Genomic DNA, 18934 nt, shown 5'->3' with positions numbered 1-18934 from the left:
AAATTAAGTTGACATTCAAAGTTGTTGCTTAATGAACAAGTAGATGAATACGTAAATGGTTGAATAAATAAACAGCTAATTAAAAGGACAGAAAAACCCGCATGATTGGATCGTTTTTGATCAGTTATATTTGCCAGTTTTATTCTTTTTTCTTTTTTTTCGCATCCCTAAGATAAGAAGTAGCATTTTGAATCGAAAATACATCGAATAGTCTGGAATTCAATTGGGGCGACGCTAGCCGTAAATAGCATTAACCAAGAGATTATATTCTCCTGCGCAAACTTCATTAAACAGCGATTAAAGAACTTTTACACAGAGTAGACAATTTAACGGGAAAAAGCTCAGCGATAGAAATGCGGAAAATTTCCGAGGGCCTGGCTTTCAAATATCACTACAACGGAGAGGCTAGCATTGAAGAGGAATTTCAACCAGCGAAAGAAGGAGTTGAACATGTAGATGTGTCTAACTCGGTTTACAACAACCTAAACTACATTGCACCTCTTTATAAATCAGCATGGATGAAGAAGCGTGCGATTTAGGCGGAAGAAGTGATATCTCAAAACGTTTCAAGCTTCGATTGGCTAACTTTATTGCAGCTAAGGCTACTTCAAATTTTGACCCCACCGCTCCTTCTAAAATGTTGGAATTCAAACATCTGGACACAAAAGTAATGGTCTGCATGACGCTTTTGCATGGGAGAGTTGTTTTGTAGGCTGAACGCTAAACTATGGCCGTTGGCCTCCGTTGGTTTTTTGATCAATTAACGATCAACTTTACGTAAACTCACATCGAGTTCACGGTCTAAGAAAATCGAGAAGGAATCCTTTGACTCGGAGTTTGCCGTGCTGTAAAAATATTAATACATGTTATTAACACATGAGTGAATTAATCCACCAAAGTTGAAGGCCAGCGAAATAATTACCACCACCCACCAACTGAAACGACAGCATAAACAATAATCAATTCCGTTTATGCATACGAACAGATGGCGTGCTAGCTTTAGCTGCCGTTTGATAAAACAGAAGTTGATTTAAGAAAACTTTCATTTAGCGGAGCTGATAAAGAAATAATCATTCTTAACATCAATTATTTTTGAGCTGCTTCTTTATAAAATTGGAATTATAAAGAGTATTTTAATTCCGTGAAGTTTTCCGATTATATTAAGAAAAACAATGCTTCACATCTGGTGCAAGCTGCCTTTTATCTATTGTTGCCTCTTTGACGGGAAAAAAAATGGAGACAAACGTCGGGAACAAGCTATCAGAGATCATAATTTGCATTAAACTCTGTCTCGTGCAAAAGGGTTTTATAAGATGCCGTATATCCGCAACTCTCAAGCTGGGAGAATCAAATATTAGTGTAACGATACCTTTTAACAGCAACCTTTGCATATCTTGGCCATGATGAAGTGGATGATGAATGGAACTGAATCCGGAAAAATTTTCAAAACTCTATTAACATGTTGTGTGGTGGGTAAGTACGACGCTAGTTATTCCTGTTTGTTGTGCGGTAGCTATAAAATTGCGCGATGAGTACAACTGAATCCCACAAAGAGAGCAAAACCTTTTTTAAAAGTTGTGCGCTAGTATAGTAGCCACCTAATTATATCTTGATTTTCCTTTTGCAAAACATTTATATCGATTTTTGAACGTCCTGTGAAGTTTGGCCGAAAGAAAATGTCAGTTGGCGGATATTGGCACTGTTGATTAAAACAAAAAAAAACAGATTCTAAAGGTGTCTGCATTAAACTCTTAGTTCGTAATCGGAGAAGGATCTCTTACAAATTGGATTCCTGAAGCCTTTTAGATTTCATATAGTGCAAAGCAATTTAAGATCAAAAAGCACAGGCGAGACATTCATGCTGTGGTCATGTTGTTTGCGTCATAGTTGTCTGCACAACAGCTTTGGCAGCCATATTTAGGGTAACAGGAACACGATAACTTAGTTGCTATCGTTTTATACCACTATGACAAGATGTGAAAAGGGAAAAACGTGCTTAGACAAGAGATCGAACTTAATCATCAGGGTCCACTTAAACTGGCGTTAGATGCAAAGTTTAACATTCGATCCGGTGTTTGGAAAAAAAATTGTTCAATTGGTTTACTTTTTCCTTTCTTATCGCAAATTAAAACACCAGTAATATCCATGAATTTCGATAGCTGCTTTTCTGAATGAGCTGAGGGGTTAAAGTGGCGTGCACTCACAGTCAAATAATTCAAACAACCCTTGAAATTGATTATTTTTACGAATTAAAATTCAGCAATTGAACTCCTTACAGCCACATGGAGATTCTTTTTTAATTTAAGTATAGTTCAAATAATAAATAAATTATTAGTCATGTTTAATGGATCACCCCGAAATGATACGATGGTGTTCCTCATTCCAGGGTCATGTTCAATGAATTCCAACCTAAAGCTTTTCTGAGAGCTTTCGGATGAGGCACTATTCAGATACCCAAACTGTTAGAGCTTTCAAATTGTTGTTCAGTCATTAACACTCGGAGTAGATGATTGCCGAATGCTCGCCAAGTTGGACGTCATGGACAATTAAAACATACTTCTCTTTTAAATTATTCTCCTTTGTACCCGAAAGCAAACTTTCTATTTATCTCATTGCTCTTCTTTTATAAAAAAATCTATGGTGGAGGTTCCGTGGTCTGCTGATCCATAGTTTAGTAACTCCCAAGAATATGGAAAATCCTCACTAAATTTTGGAGACCAACCCCTCAACATTGAAATTGAGCAGAATTTTTATTTGAGCGGTCAGAATCGATACCTGATTAATTCGCTTAATAAAGCATCGTCCGTTTCGAATTGTTGCGAGCTAAAACGAGACATTTTTTTTTGAATAGCGCACCTTTTCAATGTTATATAGTTTGGTTGCACTCCGAATAGCCCGTGTAAAAAAGTTTTTCGAAGGACATTCGCGAAGGTCTACCGTATCCTTAAAAATGTTTTCTACATGTGAAAAGTTTTGTTCAGCTGGTTGGTAAATTGTGGAGATGCTGCATTTTTTAAAATTTATCCGTCTGAACCCTAGGGAAGGTAATAAAAGTCATGGGTAGATGCCAAAGGGTATGTAGCAAATAATCTCCATTAGCAATAGTCTAACTCGGGATCTAATAAACTCTTTCATTGTTTCAAATGTTATTCTTGAGATAATGATCAATTTTTTTGCTCGTTTTCTCTTATACAGTCATCTTTCATTTGTTGATGGATTTGCCAGGAACAGGTGAGGAAGTGTAATTCCGATTTTAACATCTATGCACCTTAAAATGAACTGAAGATGAAAAAAAAAATATCTGATTGATTATCATAATAATTAGCCATAGACTTACAGACTTCCTGTTGGGATTACATTGGATTGTGACTCAAAACGTAAGTTGAAAAACAAAACAAAAAAGTCGTAGAATAACGGTGCTATTACCCTGATCTCCCTTATTTCCAGTTTTAAAATCTTTCGCTTCAGTGATGTAGAGGGTTTTGATGCCCATTGTTTGTTATTAAAATTAATAGTGTCAAAAAAATACTTTCTCGTCTCAATCATTATCATTATCATTATCACAATTGTTATCATCAGTATACATTTTTTCGTTTATTTATTCATTCCTTTATTTTTTCTCATAGAGTGCCAAGCAACCTGTTTCAAAAACTCCTCTTACGTATTTTCGAAAAGTGCAGCAAGATGGAATTTCAACTGGTATGTCTGCTGGTACCAGGGAGGTTACTTAGTCTCCATCGAAACTGAAGAAGAATGGAAGTTTATCAGTAATGAGATTAAAAAGCGTGGTACTGGGAATACTAGTGCATGGCATATTGGTTTAAGGAAGAGAGACGGGAATTGGACTTGGGAGAGTGGACAAAATCTGAATATTTCGAAATGGCGTGATTCTGAGCCCGAGGGTAACGACAATTGCGCGGAAATATCCGAGAATGGAAGCCTCTTTAGGGGTATCTCTTGGAATGATGAAAATGCCTGCATTTGCGAGATGCCCGTAGGTAAGATCACATTCCAACCATAAAGTATATTATGTGCTGAAATATTAGAGTCTTGCACTTGTGTCGTGAAAATTTCTCTTGATTCTTAAAAGTAAAAATATTGTTCACAGAATATGCTCAGCTCACCTAACTTGTACGTGTAAGCGATAAATGAACTTTCATGCGCCTAATAGTGTTTGAACATAATACCCATAAAAATTTCCGGGACACATGTTTCAAGAAGCAATTTGATCACTCTAGAACTGTCCTTTTTTGCATCGCCTGCAGCAAGAAAAAGAGCGACCGAAATTGTACATTTCTCAACTTTTGTCGAGCGTGCTACGGTTGAAATAATCTAGCCAACGGAATTTTTCCGTGCCACAAATTAGAAGTGTTCACTGAGGTCGGTGAGTGTATGCATGCTGTTTTGAGCATAACATATCGAAGAATTTTTATTTTTTGTGTGTGCGTGCGTGGGTGTGTCTGTGTGTGTTTCTTTTACGAGTCAGTGATAAATGTTATTCACAGCCGAGAGGTCCGTATTGGGTAATACCGTGCCCAGGGTCTTGAGAACCGGCACTTAGGACAGAGTGCACAGCTTTTCCCAATACGGACCGACCTAGGCTGGTGAATAACAGTTTTTTTTTCTCTTAAACTCAACGAAATGTTTTTAAAAACAACCCTAATGATTTAGGGTTATAATTAAGGCAAGATCCTCCATGAACTGAACAAATTTTGAGTGAGTGAATGGTAGTTGAAACAGACTGAGGTAATGCAAATTGAAGAGAGCTTGACCGAAATATTTTTAGTGTAGGGAACAAGATGATTTAAAAGGCTTCCATAGAACTTTTGAAACATTTTATTTTAACAAGCATCTGTGACAATCTGACACCTGTCAATTAGAGATTACGTAAGACAAAAGCGCATCCACGCCTTAAAACGACATCAACAACAACAGCAACGGCGCTCAGCTCAGCGAGGAACTAATTTATTATACAAAAACTCAACTACCAAAATTACATGAATTCATAGATAATCTTAGCTGATGTGAAGTTAACCAATTCAGAAAAGCAGGTCAGAGATTGCAGATGCCGGAGCGAAGAAAGATGTATTGTATTAATTTACACTAAAAAAACATAATGTTAGAAAAAAGGAATCAATGAAAGAATAAGTCACGTTTTTTATCTCATTCATTTTTCTCCTTTATTGTGATTGTGATCATAATATTATTATGTTATCATCATTATTATAATTATCATTTTGTTTATCGTCATCGTGATAATTAGTATCTTTGTCTTCATCTTTATCATGTTGTAGAATGCCCAAATATAACTTTTAAAAACTCTCGGTACATAATTTCGGTGGATGGATGGTACTGGCACCTGAACAGAGATATCTGCCAGAGTCAAGGAGGGGACCTAGTTTCCATTGAAACCGAAGAAGAATGGAATTTCATCAATAACGAGATTCAAAGGCGGAATACTTCCAGCTGTAAAAATAAATGGAGTATTGGTTTAATGAAAGAGGACGGTAATTGGACCTGGGTGAGTGGGAGACCGCTGAATGCTTCCAAATTGATACGAGGGGAGCCAAGTAGTGAACACGACGTTGGTTTCATGTACAAGCGGTTCAGTAATGACGAACGGGGCGTGTTTGGTAGTGTTAATAGGGAAATTTGGACAAACCAGCATGCTTATATTTGTGAGATTTCCAATGGTGAGTTAACTTGTCGTTGTTTCTTTTTTTTCTTGAATGTTCTTTTGAGTAAACTAAAAGGCTCTAGAGGCGCTGAGGCGTAACAAAAAACATTCTTTCCTAACATTTGTGATACTCACGACAGAATATATATATATACTCTGAAAGTCAGGATCAAGTTTACACTTACCTTTACTTAAATGAAAATATGTTTTAAACAATCTCAATGAACGTTTTAACGATATAGATGTCTAACTTTTAACATTGTGAGCGGAGGAAAGTTACAGACGGTTCTGTGACTATCACTATTACGAGTAACAGCAGTTACGAAACTGATAGTGAATTCCAATTGCAAAGAATCATCAGTCCAATTGCTTTGCTAGTTGATAACGCGTGATAATGTGAAGTGCGATATCTTTTGTGTGCTAGTGACTCATGTCAGTTAAGATACATGCCGATTATCGTTTTATAAAACAAATACAGAAGACTTGCAGACTTATTTGTTCTTCGCAATGGGGAATCACTTTTACGTTTATTGCATACTATTTTAATATCCAATCGTTTGAACTGTAAAGTTGTAGGGGCTAATTTCAATGCAGCGCAAAATGTGCGGTGAACATAATAAACTGACCATCCTGCATCTAATTCGAATATTGCGAGCACTTCGATCGACCTAGCAACCACTATTCTGCACCGAGGTTAGTAAGGGTTGCCTCAGTTCTCATAATTATGTTACCACGGGGCGTAGATACATTCTTTTGTTTTAAAAATAGTCAAAACTGAGTTGGAGTTTAATTGATATTCTGCTCACCGAAAAGATAAACATAGACATGCGAAGCATGCAAGAACTATTATTTTGGTTAGGAGGGTTGAGATGGGACACTTGGTGTTCCTAACGCTTTCAGTTTTAAAACGGAAAAAAGCATAACTTTTAAAGTAGCGAAAATATCGCATTACTTCACCTAAAAAGATAGAAAACAAAACCTAAATTATCTGAACTTAAACTATTTGTGGTCTATTGTCTCTATTGTCTAAAAACCCTCTAAGGAAAAATAAAATGCATCGGTGCCACGCTTATCGTTGTTGTTTGGTCTCGTCACACAAATAACCGTCGAGAAAGAGACAACGTTTACTGCTGTTCCTAAGACAGCAAGAAGATCAACATTATTCGTCTACAGTTAGTTACCTCAAAAAAAATCCTCGTTTTACCACCAAAAGCGAAACGAAACTCTGTAGTATTTCCAATAGACCCTAACCAAAGATAGATTGCGATCTCGAATAAGTGAAGATATATTGAATAAGAGATGAGGAAAGTATTTTAAAGACGGCTCCTTGGTTCGTTGATGCCTATCTGGACTTTGCCACCTGAATTAAAATGCGATGAGATTAAGCCCAAAGTAGCTAAAAGCGACTTTTATTCTCACGAAAAGCCATAACGCGGGAGAATTACGTACATAATTCACTATCAGTAGCATTCAGTTCCTTGTGAATTTTTTGGTATTGGATAATGCGGTTCGAATAAGTGATAAAATGCAAGTTTTTTACGAGGAAATAACTCGTGATGGAGAAAGGTCTAATGAGGCATAATGGAATTTGATCGGTGGAATACAATTCAAACAACAGAATACAGAACAAGCTGTTAAAATATTGTCTTTCAGCTACTAGGGAAAACTCTTCAGAAGATATTTCATTCTCTACTCATTTGGCGTCTAGTTTCCAAAAAAATCCCCAAACTTTATCGGAACATCAATCACAGAAGACGTGTGCGAACGACTTGAATAATACAAAGGAAACAAGAAAAGTGCTCTGTTTAACCAACAAAACATCGAGTGCATTTGAGAGATTTCATCGTTCTGAGCAGCCATTTTGATGGTATGCTTTCTGCCTGCATTTTTGCTCTCACAGTGTAAAATTAAGGCAATTTTGTCTCATGATATGGTCTTAAGCTTTATTTTTCTTTAAAGATTCATCAATATCTACATCACCCTTACCATCGTCGTCACCGTCGCCCTCACCATCACTGTCGCCATCGCTATTGCCGTTACCATCACCTACGCCATTGCAATCGCTGTCACCATCGCTCATGCCATCGCCCTCGCCAACGCCATCGCTATCACCATCACACTCGCCATCCCCCTCGCCATCGCAATCACTCTCGCCATCGCCCTCGCCATCGCCCTCGCCATCGCCCTCGCCATCACCCTCGCCATCGCCATCGCCCTCGCCCTCGCCATCGCCATCGCCATCGCCATCGCCATCGCCATCGCCATCGCCATCGCCATCGCCATCGCCATCGCCATCGCCATCGCCATCGCCATCGCCATCGCCATCGCCATCGCCATCGCCATCGCCATCGCCATCGCCATCGCCATCGCCATCGCCATCGCCATCGCCATCGCCATCGCCATCGCCATCGCCATCGCCATCGCCATCGCCATCGCCATCGCCATCGCCATCGCCATCGCCATCGCCATCGCCATCGCCATCGCCATCGCCATCGCCATCGCCATCGCCATCGCCATCGCCATCGCCATCGCCATCGCCATCGCCATCGCCATCGCCATCGCCATCGCCATCGCCATCGCCATCGCCATCGCCATCGCCATCGCCATCGCCATCGCCATCGCCATCGCCATCGCCATCGCCATCGCCATCGCCATCGCCATCGCCATCGCCATCGCCATCGCCATGGCCATCGCCATCGCCATCGCCATCGCCATCGCCATCGCCATCGCCATCGCCATCGCCATCGCCATCGCCCTCGCCATCACCATTGCCATCGCCCTCGCCAACGCCATGGCCACCACCATCGCCATTGCCCTCTGCCTCGTTCTCGTTCTCGTTCTGGCTCTCTCCATTGCAATTGTATTCGTTGTCGCCATCCACGTCGCTATCGCCATCACCATTGTCATCACCATCGCCCTCACCATCGCCATCGCTCTCGTTCTCGCCATCGCCCTCGCCAACGCCATGGCCACCGCCATCGCCATTGCCCTCTGCCTCGTTCTCGTTCTCGTTCTGGCTCTCTCCATTGCAATTGTATTCGTTGTCGCCATCCACGTCGCTATCGCCATCACCATCACCATTGTCATCACCATCGCCCTCACCATCGCCATCGCTCTCGTTCTCGCCATCGCCATCGCCCTCGCTCTCGCCATCGCCATCGCCATCTATTGCTATTGCTACAGCTATTGCTTATTCAATTACTCAAATCTTGAATATTTCAATTAATTCTGGTGTATTCCCTGATTGTTGGAAGATAGCGAAAGTCATTCCGTTGTTTAAATATGGGGACCGTGAGGATCCTGACAATTATCGACCCATTTCGATATTACCTGTTTTGTCAAAGATTCTGGAACGTCATATACACGATCATCTCTATAATTACTTATGTGAAAACAATCTATTGTACCCTTTACAGTCAGGTTTTCGGAAACACCATGGAACAGACACTGCTCTTATACGAGTCATAGACAATTTGTTATTTAATCTAGACAATGATCAAGTCAGCGGTCTTCTTTTAGTTGATTACAGGAAAGCTTTTGATATGGTTGACCGTGAAATTCTTTTGCAAAAGCTGAATGCCTATGGTTTAACTCCAGTTGCAAGTAAATGGTTCAGTTCATACTTGACTGATAGACATCAATTTATTGCTATTGATAATGTGACATCTGACTCTACTCTTGTGAGGCATGGTGTTCCACAGGGTAGTATCCTTGGCCCTTTACTTTTTGTCATTTATATCAATGATTTGCCTCTACATGTTAATGGTGCTGACCTGGATCTCTATGCTGATGACACCACACTGACATTATCGGCAGATATCTCAGCGGTTGATTCTCTACAAGATTCACTAGCTGCTTCTTTGAAGGAAATTGAATGCTGGACGCACACCAATAAACTTCCTCTCAATGAAAAAAAGACTAAAACACTACTGGTCACAGGCAAACGCCTTGGGAAGAAACTACCAGATGGTTATAATTTATCTCTTAAAACTATGAATGGTGTATCATTGGAACAAGTACCCTCAGCTAAACTTCTTGGTATAGACATTGACCACGATTTATCAATGAACACTTATGTTGACAGACTGTGTAAAAAAATTTCACAAAGAATTGGAATTTTGAATAAGATCAAACTTTGTTTACCATTTAACCAAAGACTTTTATTTTATAATAGTTTAATTAAGCCATTATTTGATTATGCCAATGTTGCATGGCAGTCACTTTGCTCTAATGAATCTCTTTTAAGAATACTTAGGCTACAAAAGAGAGCTGCTAGGGTTTTATTAGATGCTGAACCACGTAGTTCATCAGTTATGCTATTCAATCGTTTAAAGTGGATACCATTTTATGGCTCTACTAAGATGGCTAAATGTTCAATACTATTTAAAAGGATTAATTATTGTGTACCTAATTATCTTAATGATAGCTTAAGATTATTAAGTTCAGTACATTCACGCAACACTAGATTTTGTAAATACAACTTTTTATTACCTAAGTTTAAAAGGGCTAGAGAAGGAGGGAAAACTTTTCTAGTTTCTGCCATAAAATTATGGAATCAGTTAAAGCCTGAATTAAAAAAGTCTAATACACTTAAGGCCTTTAAAGACAACGTATTTAAATATTACTATAAGGACCAATCATGCTTAGCTCATTTTAATCCGTAAATTTTATTGATAGTAGTTTTATATATTCTTACTTGTTTTAGCTAATTTTCTATTTATATTTCATTCTATTAATGATTCTATTGTATTTATATATTTATTGTAATTAGGAGGACCACAAGTTTATTAGTGTTTGTGCACTATCACGTGCTATCCTCAATAAATAAAGTCTTTCTTCTTCTTCTTCATCGCCTTCGCCATCGCCACCGACATTGCCATCCACACTGCCCTCGCCCTCGCCCTCGCCCTCGCCCTCGCCCTCGCCCTCGCCCTCGCCCTCGCCCTCGCCAGCTCCATCACCATTGCCATCGCCGTCGCCGTCGCCGTCGCCGTCGCCGTCGCCGTCGCCGTCGCCATCGCCGTCGCCGTCGCCATCGCCGTCGCCGTCGCCATCGCCATCGCCGTCGCCATCGCCGTCGCCGTCGCCATGGCCATCGCCATCGCCATCGCCATCGCCATCGCCATCGCCATCGCCATCGCCATCGCCATCGCCATCGCCATCGCCATCGCCATCGCCATCGCCATCGCCATCGCCATCGCCATCGCCATCGCCATCGCCATCGCCATCGCCCTCGCTCTCGCCATCGCCATCGCCATCGCCTTCGCCATCGCCACCGACATTGCCATCCACACTGCCCTCGCCCTCGCCCTCGCCCTCGCCCTCGCCCTCGCCCTCGCCCTCGCCCTCGCCCTCGCCCTCGCCCTCGCCCTCGCCCTCGCCCTCGCCCTCGCCCTCGCCCTCGCCCTCGCCCTCGCCCTCGCCCTCGCCCTCGCCCTCGCCCTCGCCCTCGCCCTCGCCCTCGCCCTCGCCCTCGCCCTCGCCCTCGCCCTCGCCCTCGCCCTCGCCCTCGCCCTCGCCCTCGCCCTCGCCCTCGCCCTCGCCCTCGCCCTCGCCCTCGCCAGCTCCATCACCATTGCCATCGCCATCGCCGTCGCCGTCGCCGTCGCCGTCGCCGTCGCCGTCGCCGTCGCCGTCGCCGTCGCCGTCGCCGTCGCCGTCGCCGTCGCCGTCGCCGTCGCCATCGCCGTCGCCATCGCCGTCGCCGTCGCCATCGCCATCGCCATCGCCATCGCCATCGCCATCGCCATCGCCATCGCCATCGCCATCGCCATCGCCATCGCCATCGCCATCGCCATCGCCATCGCCATCGCCATCGCCATCGCCATCGCCATCGCCCTCGCCATCACCATTGCCATCGCCCTCGCCAACGCCATGGCCACCACCATCGCCATTGCCCTCTGCCTCGTTCTCGTTCTCGTTCTGGCTCTCTCCATTGCAATTGTATTTGTTGTCGCCATCCACGTCGCTATCGCCATCACCATTGTCATCACCATCGCCCTCACCATCACCATCGCTCTCGTTCTCGCCATCGCCCTCGCCAACGCCATGGCCACCGCCATCGCCATTGCCCTCTGCCTCGTTCTCGTTCTCGTTCTGGCTCTCTCCATTGCAATTGTATTCGTTGTCGCCATCCACGTCGCTATCGCCATCACCATCACCATTGTCATCACCATCGCCCTCACCATCGCCATCGCTCTCGTTCTCGCCATCGCCCTCGCTCTCGCCATCGCCATCGCCATCGCCTTTGCCATCGCCACCGACATTGCCATCCACACTGCCCTCGCCCTCGCCCTCGCCCTCGCCCTCGCCCTCGCCCTCGCCCTCGCCCTCGCCCTCGCCCTCGCCCTCGCCCTCGCCCTCGCCCTCGCCCTCGCCCTCGCCCTCGCCCTCGCCCTCGCCCTCGCCCTCGCCCTCGCCCTCGCCCTCGCCCTCGCCCTCGCCAGCTCCATCACCATTGCCATCGCCGTCGCCGTCGCCGTCGCCGTCGCCGTCGCCGTCGCCGTCGCCGTCGCCGTCGCCGTCGCCGTCGCCGTCGCCGTCGCCATCGCCATCGCCATCGCCATCGCCATCGCCATCGCCATCGCCATCGACATTGACATTGCCATCGCCATTGCCCTCAGCCTTGTCCTCGCTCTCGTCATTGCCATTGCATTCGCCGTCGCCATCCACGTCGCCAACGCCATTGTCGTCTTCGCCGTGGCCGTTGTTAAGGGCACTTAAGACGCTGGTATGTGTTCCAAATATGTCTCTGCATGTTTCTTTTCAGGACCTGCACGGTTTATAAATTTGACGGACACTTTTTTTATTTATTTATTCCAGGCAAATGGGTATGTTTTAAAATTTGGCGAAATAATCATTACCAGAAGGAGTTCCATAGAGGTATACAATTTTCATAATAAAAATTCAGGTTCCTAAAAGAGTTTTCTAGCAATTGAAACCCTAAACATCATTTGGGGCCTCAGGCTAGGCTCTATCTACATTCTTAGTACGAATTGTCTATACGAGACTGGCTAATTAAGATCTGGAAATATTTTATGTAATTGTAGGAGGCTGTAACTGTGTTTGAAGATTTCATCATAAAAATCAAGAACGTCACAAAAGACAAGGCTGGCATGGAAGAGGTTAAAACGCTAAGAATATCCATCTTTAAAGTGGCAAAAGCCTTCGAGAAATTTGCCCTTAATTATAGCAAGCAACACCTGAGCGGAATGAGACCTTTCGAGAGGTTGGTTTTCCCAAAAATAGGTGAGGTTACGGCCTACAATTCTGTTTAGTTTTAAAGTGTATTCCTCTGTTACTTACTGACTTGCTGACCAACGGACTGAGTTGTGTTAGTTCCTAGACGATGTAAGAACTCACTGTAAACCTAAACTTTTAGAAATGTTTTTGTATGTCATCGATTCATTTGTTTTTTTAAATTTCTTTGACGCTTTAATTTTTTGCAGTGGAGAGGAAAATTAGAGGTATTCTTGAACAATCAAGAAGAGAAAAAAAAGAATCCTTCAAAATTTTAAAACCCTTCTTCTCGCTCTGTTTTTTGCAATTTCTCCTTAATAATAAAGTATATTTGCGAGCAGAAATTACTACTGGAATAATTAAATCTTGCAAATATTTCCCTTTACTTCATACTATGCACTGAGCTCAAAATTGGCATATCGTCTGCGATGTATATAAATCCCTGCTTTTTAAGCGCACTCGTAAAAACTCAAAAAAAAAAACTAATGAACGCTAACTTTCTCTGCTGAAACGGGGAACGACATTTCAGAAATGATTTTTCACAATTTTAGTCCGTGTAGAACTACTCACATTTTTATTCAGTTTTCCTTTAAAAAAGCGTTTTTAAATCGGTTGTATTCGTTGGAGAGTCATGAAAGGGTAAATACAATACAAACAATACACTTCCATCCAATATGATTATAAAGTACACCGCAAAACGTATGTTGTCTATAAGCATTGTTTTTCCGACAGTTTTGGTAATTCAAAAAGCCTATCACTTGAACGCGAGTGACTTCAGCTTTGAGGTACAACAATGGCATACGAGAATCAATATTGCCTCTTCAAACTTTGAGGAAAATGGTTCGTATTAAATAAGGTGTTACCTATACAGCTTTTAGTTCCCTTAATTTCTCTAGTGAAATTTTATATATCGAGATAAAACCTTAAGAATGAGCTTCCTTAGTTTACATAGTCTATTTTCTTTCATCATCCGCCTTCCTTCTGATGTCACATCCTCAGAGCCTAAAGAAAATTTGAATATTGCGTACTTTTTGCTGCTTGATTCCTTTTTTGTTGTTTTTGGGGGGTTAAGGATCATTGGTAGTTGCGTTCGTGTACAAGGATCTGCATGACCTACTTCTGACAGATCAAGCTATCAGGAGTGAAACAGACAACAAAAGGTGATGCTTTTTTTCTATTATTGTATGTTGCTTTCCATGGAAATACGTAACACGGAAACACATAAGATCTACGTTCAACTAACCTGAACTTAGACACTTTCCAAAACCTTCACTGGGGTTGGAAGTTTCCCTGCCTGTCTCAGACCATTCCACCTTCATGAAAAATTCGCTTCAATATGTCAAAGGTACACGATGTTACTTCTTTGGTTCTGATTTATTTTTAAATAAATTTCCTTCATAGTTATATCAACTCCAAGATAATGGCCATAGCTATGGACCCCAAGCCAAACAAGTTGCGAGTAAATGTCATCCTAAAGTTCGAAAATCTGAAGGTAAAATTAAAATAAGTTGTTATGCATTGTTTTGATTTATTTTGACATGATAAAATCTATTTTCAGGTTTCGACAGCAGAGAAGCGCTGTATGTTTTGGAGTGACTTTAACACAAGGTAAAAAACTGCAATATATTATTGTATAGTATTTATTCATTGTTCAGGTTAACAATTTCCTGGTAGCTAAGATGTTGTCTTTTTTCGTAAAGTCCGACTAAAATGTTCTCCCAACTAAGACACTACAACTATAACGTAAAATTACCGAACATCACCTCTTCCCCAAACAGTGTTTAATTTTGTGCGCTTTGTTAACTTTACTTTTTTTATAGGTCAGAAGGCTTTTCAGAGGAAGGATGCCATGTAGTTTCATTAAAAAGCAACTCAGAAGAAACAGTTTGCAGCTGCAATCATTTGACGCATTTTGCCGTCTTAATGAACTACGACGGTAACACAAAGGTAATCAAAAGCCAAAATAATTTAACTAACATTTAACTAACTCAATGTTCTTATTTAAATTTTTTCTTTTTGACACAGCTCGCCGAAGAGGACGAAACAGCTCTGAAAATTATCACCCACGTCGGACTAAGCCTTTCCATCGTCGGGATCCTTTTAACATTAATACTTTATTCTTGCCTCACGTAAGTAATGTATCTGAATATCAGTAAGGTGATTCTTGACTTCCCTCAACTATCCTAGAGAGAAAAGAGATCTCAATGCAAATCTCCATGCCAATAAAAACACGCATGTCGGGTAACTCAAAAATTCAAATTACATTCCATGCCCCATAAAGAACGCTTGAACAACTCATAGTTTCATTGTTTATGAATTGCTTAGGGTTTAGTCATTTCCCCTGTGATACTTTCTTTTTTTGTACTTTCTGGAGCTATTTACTGAGTTTTTTTCTTTCATTTGCTGTCAGAATTTTACTTGATTTCTTTGGCCATATTTTACTGTACATTATAATTAATTCAATTCTCTTCTTTCTTGTGCTTAGTGTCTTTAGTGTGTTGTTGTTATTGTTGTTGTTGCTTTTCTCTAATTCACTATTTTTATTTTTACTAATATTACTATTTTTTTTTTACTATTTCATCAGAGATGTTGGTCAACCTCTCTCTCAAATTCGAATGAGTGTTTCTATGTCCCTTGGAGCTGGACAGATCATCTTCCTCGCCGGAATAAACGCCACAGAAAACAAAGTTAGTGACCCTTTTTTCTATCCATGGAACGAATTTCCCCGTTGCACCGTAAATATCTTGTCGAAAGGAGCGTTATAAGTATACGAAAACTCTTTCTTTCCATAGGCTGCCTGTGTTACAATAGCAGCTCTGATGCAGTATTTCTTGATGGCCGCTTTCTGTTGGATTTTGATAGAGGGAATATTTCTCTACCTTTTCGTTGTGAAAGTTTACAACATCAACAGCAAGATGTACATGTATCACGTCATCTCATGGGGTAAGTCCATTATTTCACAACATACACTAGTGACTGTAACCATGCTTTCGGATCACCAAATATGATGTTGTCATCCAGCGAAGTTTTACGATTTCCTTCCTTTCTCTATGGGTAGGTCTTCCAGTGATCATGGTGGCCATGTCACTTGGCATCGCTGCTGGGAAAGAAGGGTTACAAAGCTACACGAGTGATAAATAGTAAGAAAAAAAGTCAAGGGTTTCCTCTTACTCTTCTCCTTTTAATTTGTTGCATTTAATTGTTTGTTTTGTTTTTGCACATATTTTGAAATTGGCATCATTTCATTCGCTAAAAATTTGTGTTTCTTTCCTGTGTTTCACTTCTTCGAGTTTAGTTGCTGGCTTTCCTCGACTAACAACCTGATCTGGATATTCGTCGCCTTTGTAGCTTTCATTGAAATTGTGAGTTTATGATACGTGTTGGTGATTGTGATTGGTTTAGCAGGACTACTTGCTGCTAAAGATTTTTTTCTCTGCTCTTTAAAAAACGATTTAAATATTTATGATATGACCCCACACAATGTTAACCATTTTTCTTTTCCTATTTACTCACAACAAACTTTGGACGTAGCTGCTGTTTGCAAGGATGCTTGTCGATTTTAACCTATTGATGGCCTTTAACAGCGAGAAAAACCTGTTGAGACAGTGTATTTACAAGCATAGGATAGCTTCATAAATTATCCAACTTTTAGTACATAGTAAAAAAAATTCCTTCCCCCCTGTTGATGGTTTCTCACTGTTTCACATTGATATATAAAGATTTTTTTCGCGCAAGAATAACTAAAAAAAATACATTGAACAGGAAGAGTAGAAGATAGTAAATTGATATAATTTAACGCTAGGATTCACTTGACATAGTTCATTCAGTTTAGACACTTTAGTTCGCTATTTCTTTAGCTCATTGTCAGATAATCGAAGCTCATAATCTAGGTCCCCCGGTTGAGAGTTCTATTTCCTGTCAATGACTCTTTTATCCCAAGCTTGTTACCAAACTAGTAACGTCTCTGTCAAGGATCCTCTCCTGCTTTGGCTACTCGATAACCATATCTAGATAATCAATTTATTTCTATTGTATTCTTCAGCTCAACATCTTGATACTCATACGAGTCTTAAGGGAGATGACCAATTTGTTGCAGCCAACAGGGGAAGACAACCATCTTCAGCAAATAAGGTAGGATTTACAACATAAAACTAAAACAATATAGCCTCCTGTGAGGCTATATTCCTCAAAATTCCTCTTTCATTAATCAGTCAGGCCTTACTATATCTAACAATGAAAATCCATTGTCAACGAAAGTTATGGAATATTTTTTCTTAATTCCTAGAATTGGCATCAAAGCAAGCGTGGTGATGATTCCCTTGCTGGGTGTCACGTGGCTATTTGGTCTCCTCTCGCCTGTACATAAAGCTTTCGCTTACATCTTCACCATACTTAACTCTGCTCAGGTCAGTGTTCGATGATATCTCTCAAAATCGTTCAATATCTATTATGTTACTTTCTAACCAAGTGAGACACCGTTACAATGGTCATATGATATTTTTTGGAATTTTGAAAACAAAAAGCTGTTAACTATGCAAGAGAAGACAGACTTCTTTTTCCATTATAAGATATGCAATTTTCCTTCCTTCTTGGAAATCTTAATAGATATCTGACTAATTTATTTGCATATTGTAAAAATTAATGATCTTGAAATCATATTTATGCTGCAGGGTTTCCTGATTTTCGCTCTATACTGTATGCGAAACACTCAGGTAAGAAAAAACATCAAACTGATTATTAACTTTTAGTATTTCGATAGATATCCGAGTACTAGTACTAAGAACCGTATTTCATATTGCTTGTCTATCTGCAGATCAAAGAGCGATTCAAAAGAAAAATGAATATCGTTTTTCCATCTTCTATAAAGAACAACTGTTCAAGGAAAAGCTCATGGGTCAATCCAAGTGAGGTTGGGGATATATGAGCAGTCGAATTGCAGTCTTTTGCTAAATTTGAATCGAAATCGCACTTAACTTAAATAAGTGGATATAGCCAACCGGAAAAGACAGTCAATTTCTTGGTACAAACACTTAGTTAACAGCGATTAGTCGGTTGCGATCGGTCTGAGTTACGATCTGCAGCTAAAAGAGGTCATCCTGTTCATCTTTGTTTAAGCACCCAACTAGTTGTAAACGTAACCTAACTTCTTCATGATTATAAGGTTATTCTCTCGGCAATCGGATAGATGCGGGCAAGATTCGACGACATATATAAACCAATCTATCAATTTAAATTTCTAATGGCTCAGTATGCTGACGACTGTCCTTCGAATAAGGTTACAGTCTGTTACAGACAAGGCGGGAATTTATGCCAGGAAATCATGGCTCGTTTTTCTTTAAAAAAAAAAAAGCTGTGTGTATTTATTTTTTGATTCTTGCACGCTAACTCTCTGCGCTTGCTGCATGATTATTTCATATTCGGCGTTTTACTTATTGAGTTAACAAATTTTTCATCAAACATTATTATTACTATTAACAATAAGCTATGGATAATAACTGAAAATATAAGTTTCTAGAAATTTCGAGAATGGCTATGTATTCCAAGGAACTTTCTAGAGCATTTTACTAGGTTTCGTAGTTATGATGTAACACTACCAATATAGTTATGTTGTAAGCTTCTAGAATTTTCTGGAATACTTTGTACTTAACGACTGAGTCGTGTAGCAGTAGTACTTATTGTTGTCGGGAGTGACTGATTTTTCAGAACGCTGTACCGAAAGAGAGCTACTGTGGAAGATTGTTAATTTAGGTGAACTTTGGAGACAACTGTGAGATTGTGTCAATACTGAGCTAAGATATAGTTTGTAGTGGGCTTCTTTAAGTTTATTTAAGGATATTTACTCTACTTCCTTTAAGAGTCGCTCATTGATAGGAATATTACAAGTTGTTTAATAAAGTAGTTAGGTTTGTTGATAAATAATGCTCTTTCTGTCGGTTAAATTGTACTGTAACAACTAATACTAATAGTATTACTGGCTGACATTCAAATTTGTTGCTTAATGAATATGTAGATGAATAC

General features: G+C 40.8%; 2 protein-coding genes and 1 long non-coding RNA gene across 4 annotated transcripts in view; 2 read left to right on the top strand and 1 right to left on the bottom strand.

Moving 5' to 3' along the window:
- Window positions 1-18934, bottom strand: part of LOC131782772 (uncharacterized) — a 73359-nt gene that overhangs the window by 36801 nt on the left and 17624 nt on the right. The window lies entirely within an intron of this gene.
- Window positions 1291-8169, top strand: LOC136281293 (uncharacterized; the record flags this gene model as incomplete). Its single annotated transcript, XM_066167691.1, has 5 exons — window positions 1291-1473; window positions 3196-3231; window positions 3627-3998; window positions 5295-5693; window positions 7637-8169. Coding segments are annotated over exons 1-5 (1413 nt in total), but the record flags the coding sequence as incomplete, so codon positions are not given.
- On the top strand, window positions 10413-18883 carry LOC131774781 (adhesion G protein-coupled receptor L4-like). The gene is made up of 18 exons (XM_066167322.1): window positions 10413-10440; window positions 11242-12407; window positions 12500-12559; window positions 12727-12925; window positions 13649-13756; window positions 13989-14076; window positions 14318-14408; window positions 14475-14524; window positions 14737-14863; window positions 14942-15045; window positions 15501-15603; window positions 15709-15859; window positions 15975-16056; window positions 16212-16278; window positions 16959-17047; window positions 17202-17322; window positions 17587-17628; window positions 17730-18883. Exons 1-18 carry the CDS (start codon window positions 10413-10415, stop codon window positions 17838-17840), a joined length of 2787 nt encoding a protein of 928 aa, XP_066023419.1. The 3' UTR covers window positions 17841-18883.

Source organism: Pocillopora verrucosa, chromosome 5 (genome assembly GCF_036669915.1).
Source record: "Pocillopora verrucosa isolate sample1 chromosome 5, ASM3666991v2, whole genome shotgun sequence".
Lineage (NCBI taxonomy): Eukaryota > Metazoa > Cnidaria > Anthozoa > Scleractinia > Pocilloporidae > Pocillopora > Pocillopora verrucosa.
This window is presented reverse-complemented; position numbering and strand designations above follow the sequence as displayed.

What these genes read in the sequence shown, in the direction of transcription:
- LOC131774781 (XM_066167322.1), top strand. Translation starts at nt 10,413, where the DNA reads ATGATTCTATTGTATTTATATATTTATT. An exon ending in CCAGAAGGAGTTCCATAGAG is followed by an intron (nt 12,560 to 12,726) that starts GTATACAATTTT and finishes ATGTAATTGTAG; the next exon opens with GAGGCTGTAACTGTGTTTGA. An exon ending in TAAACGCCACAGAAAACAAA is followed by an intron (nt 15,604 to 15,708) that starts GTTAGTGACCCT and finishes TTCTTTCCATAG; the next exon opens with GCTGCCTGTGTTACAATAGC.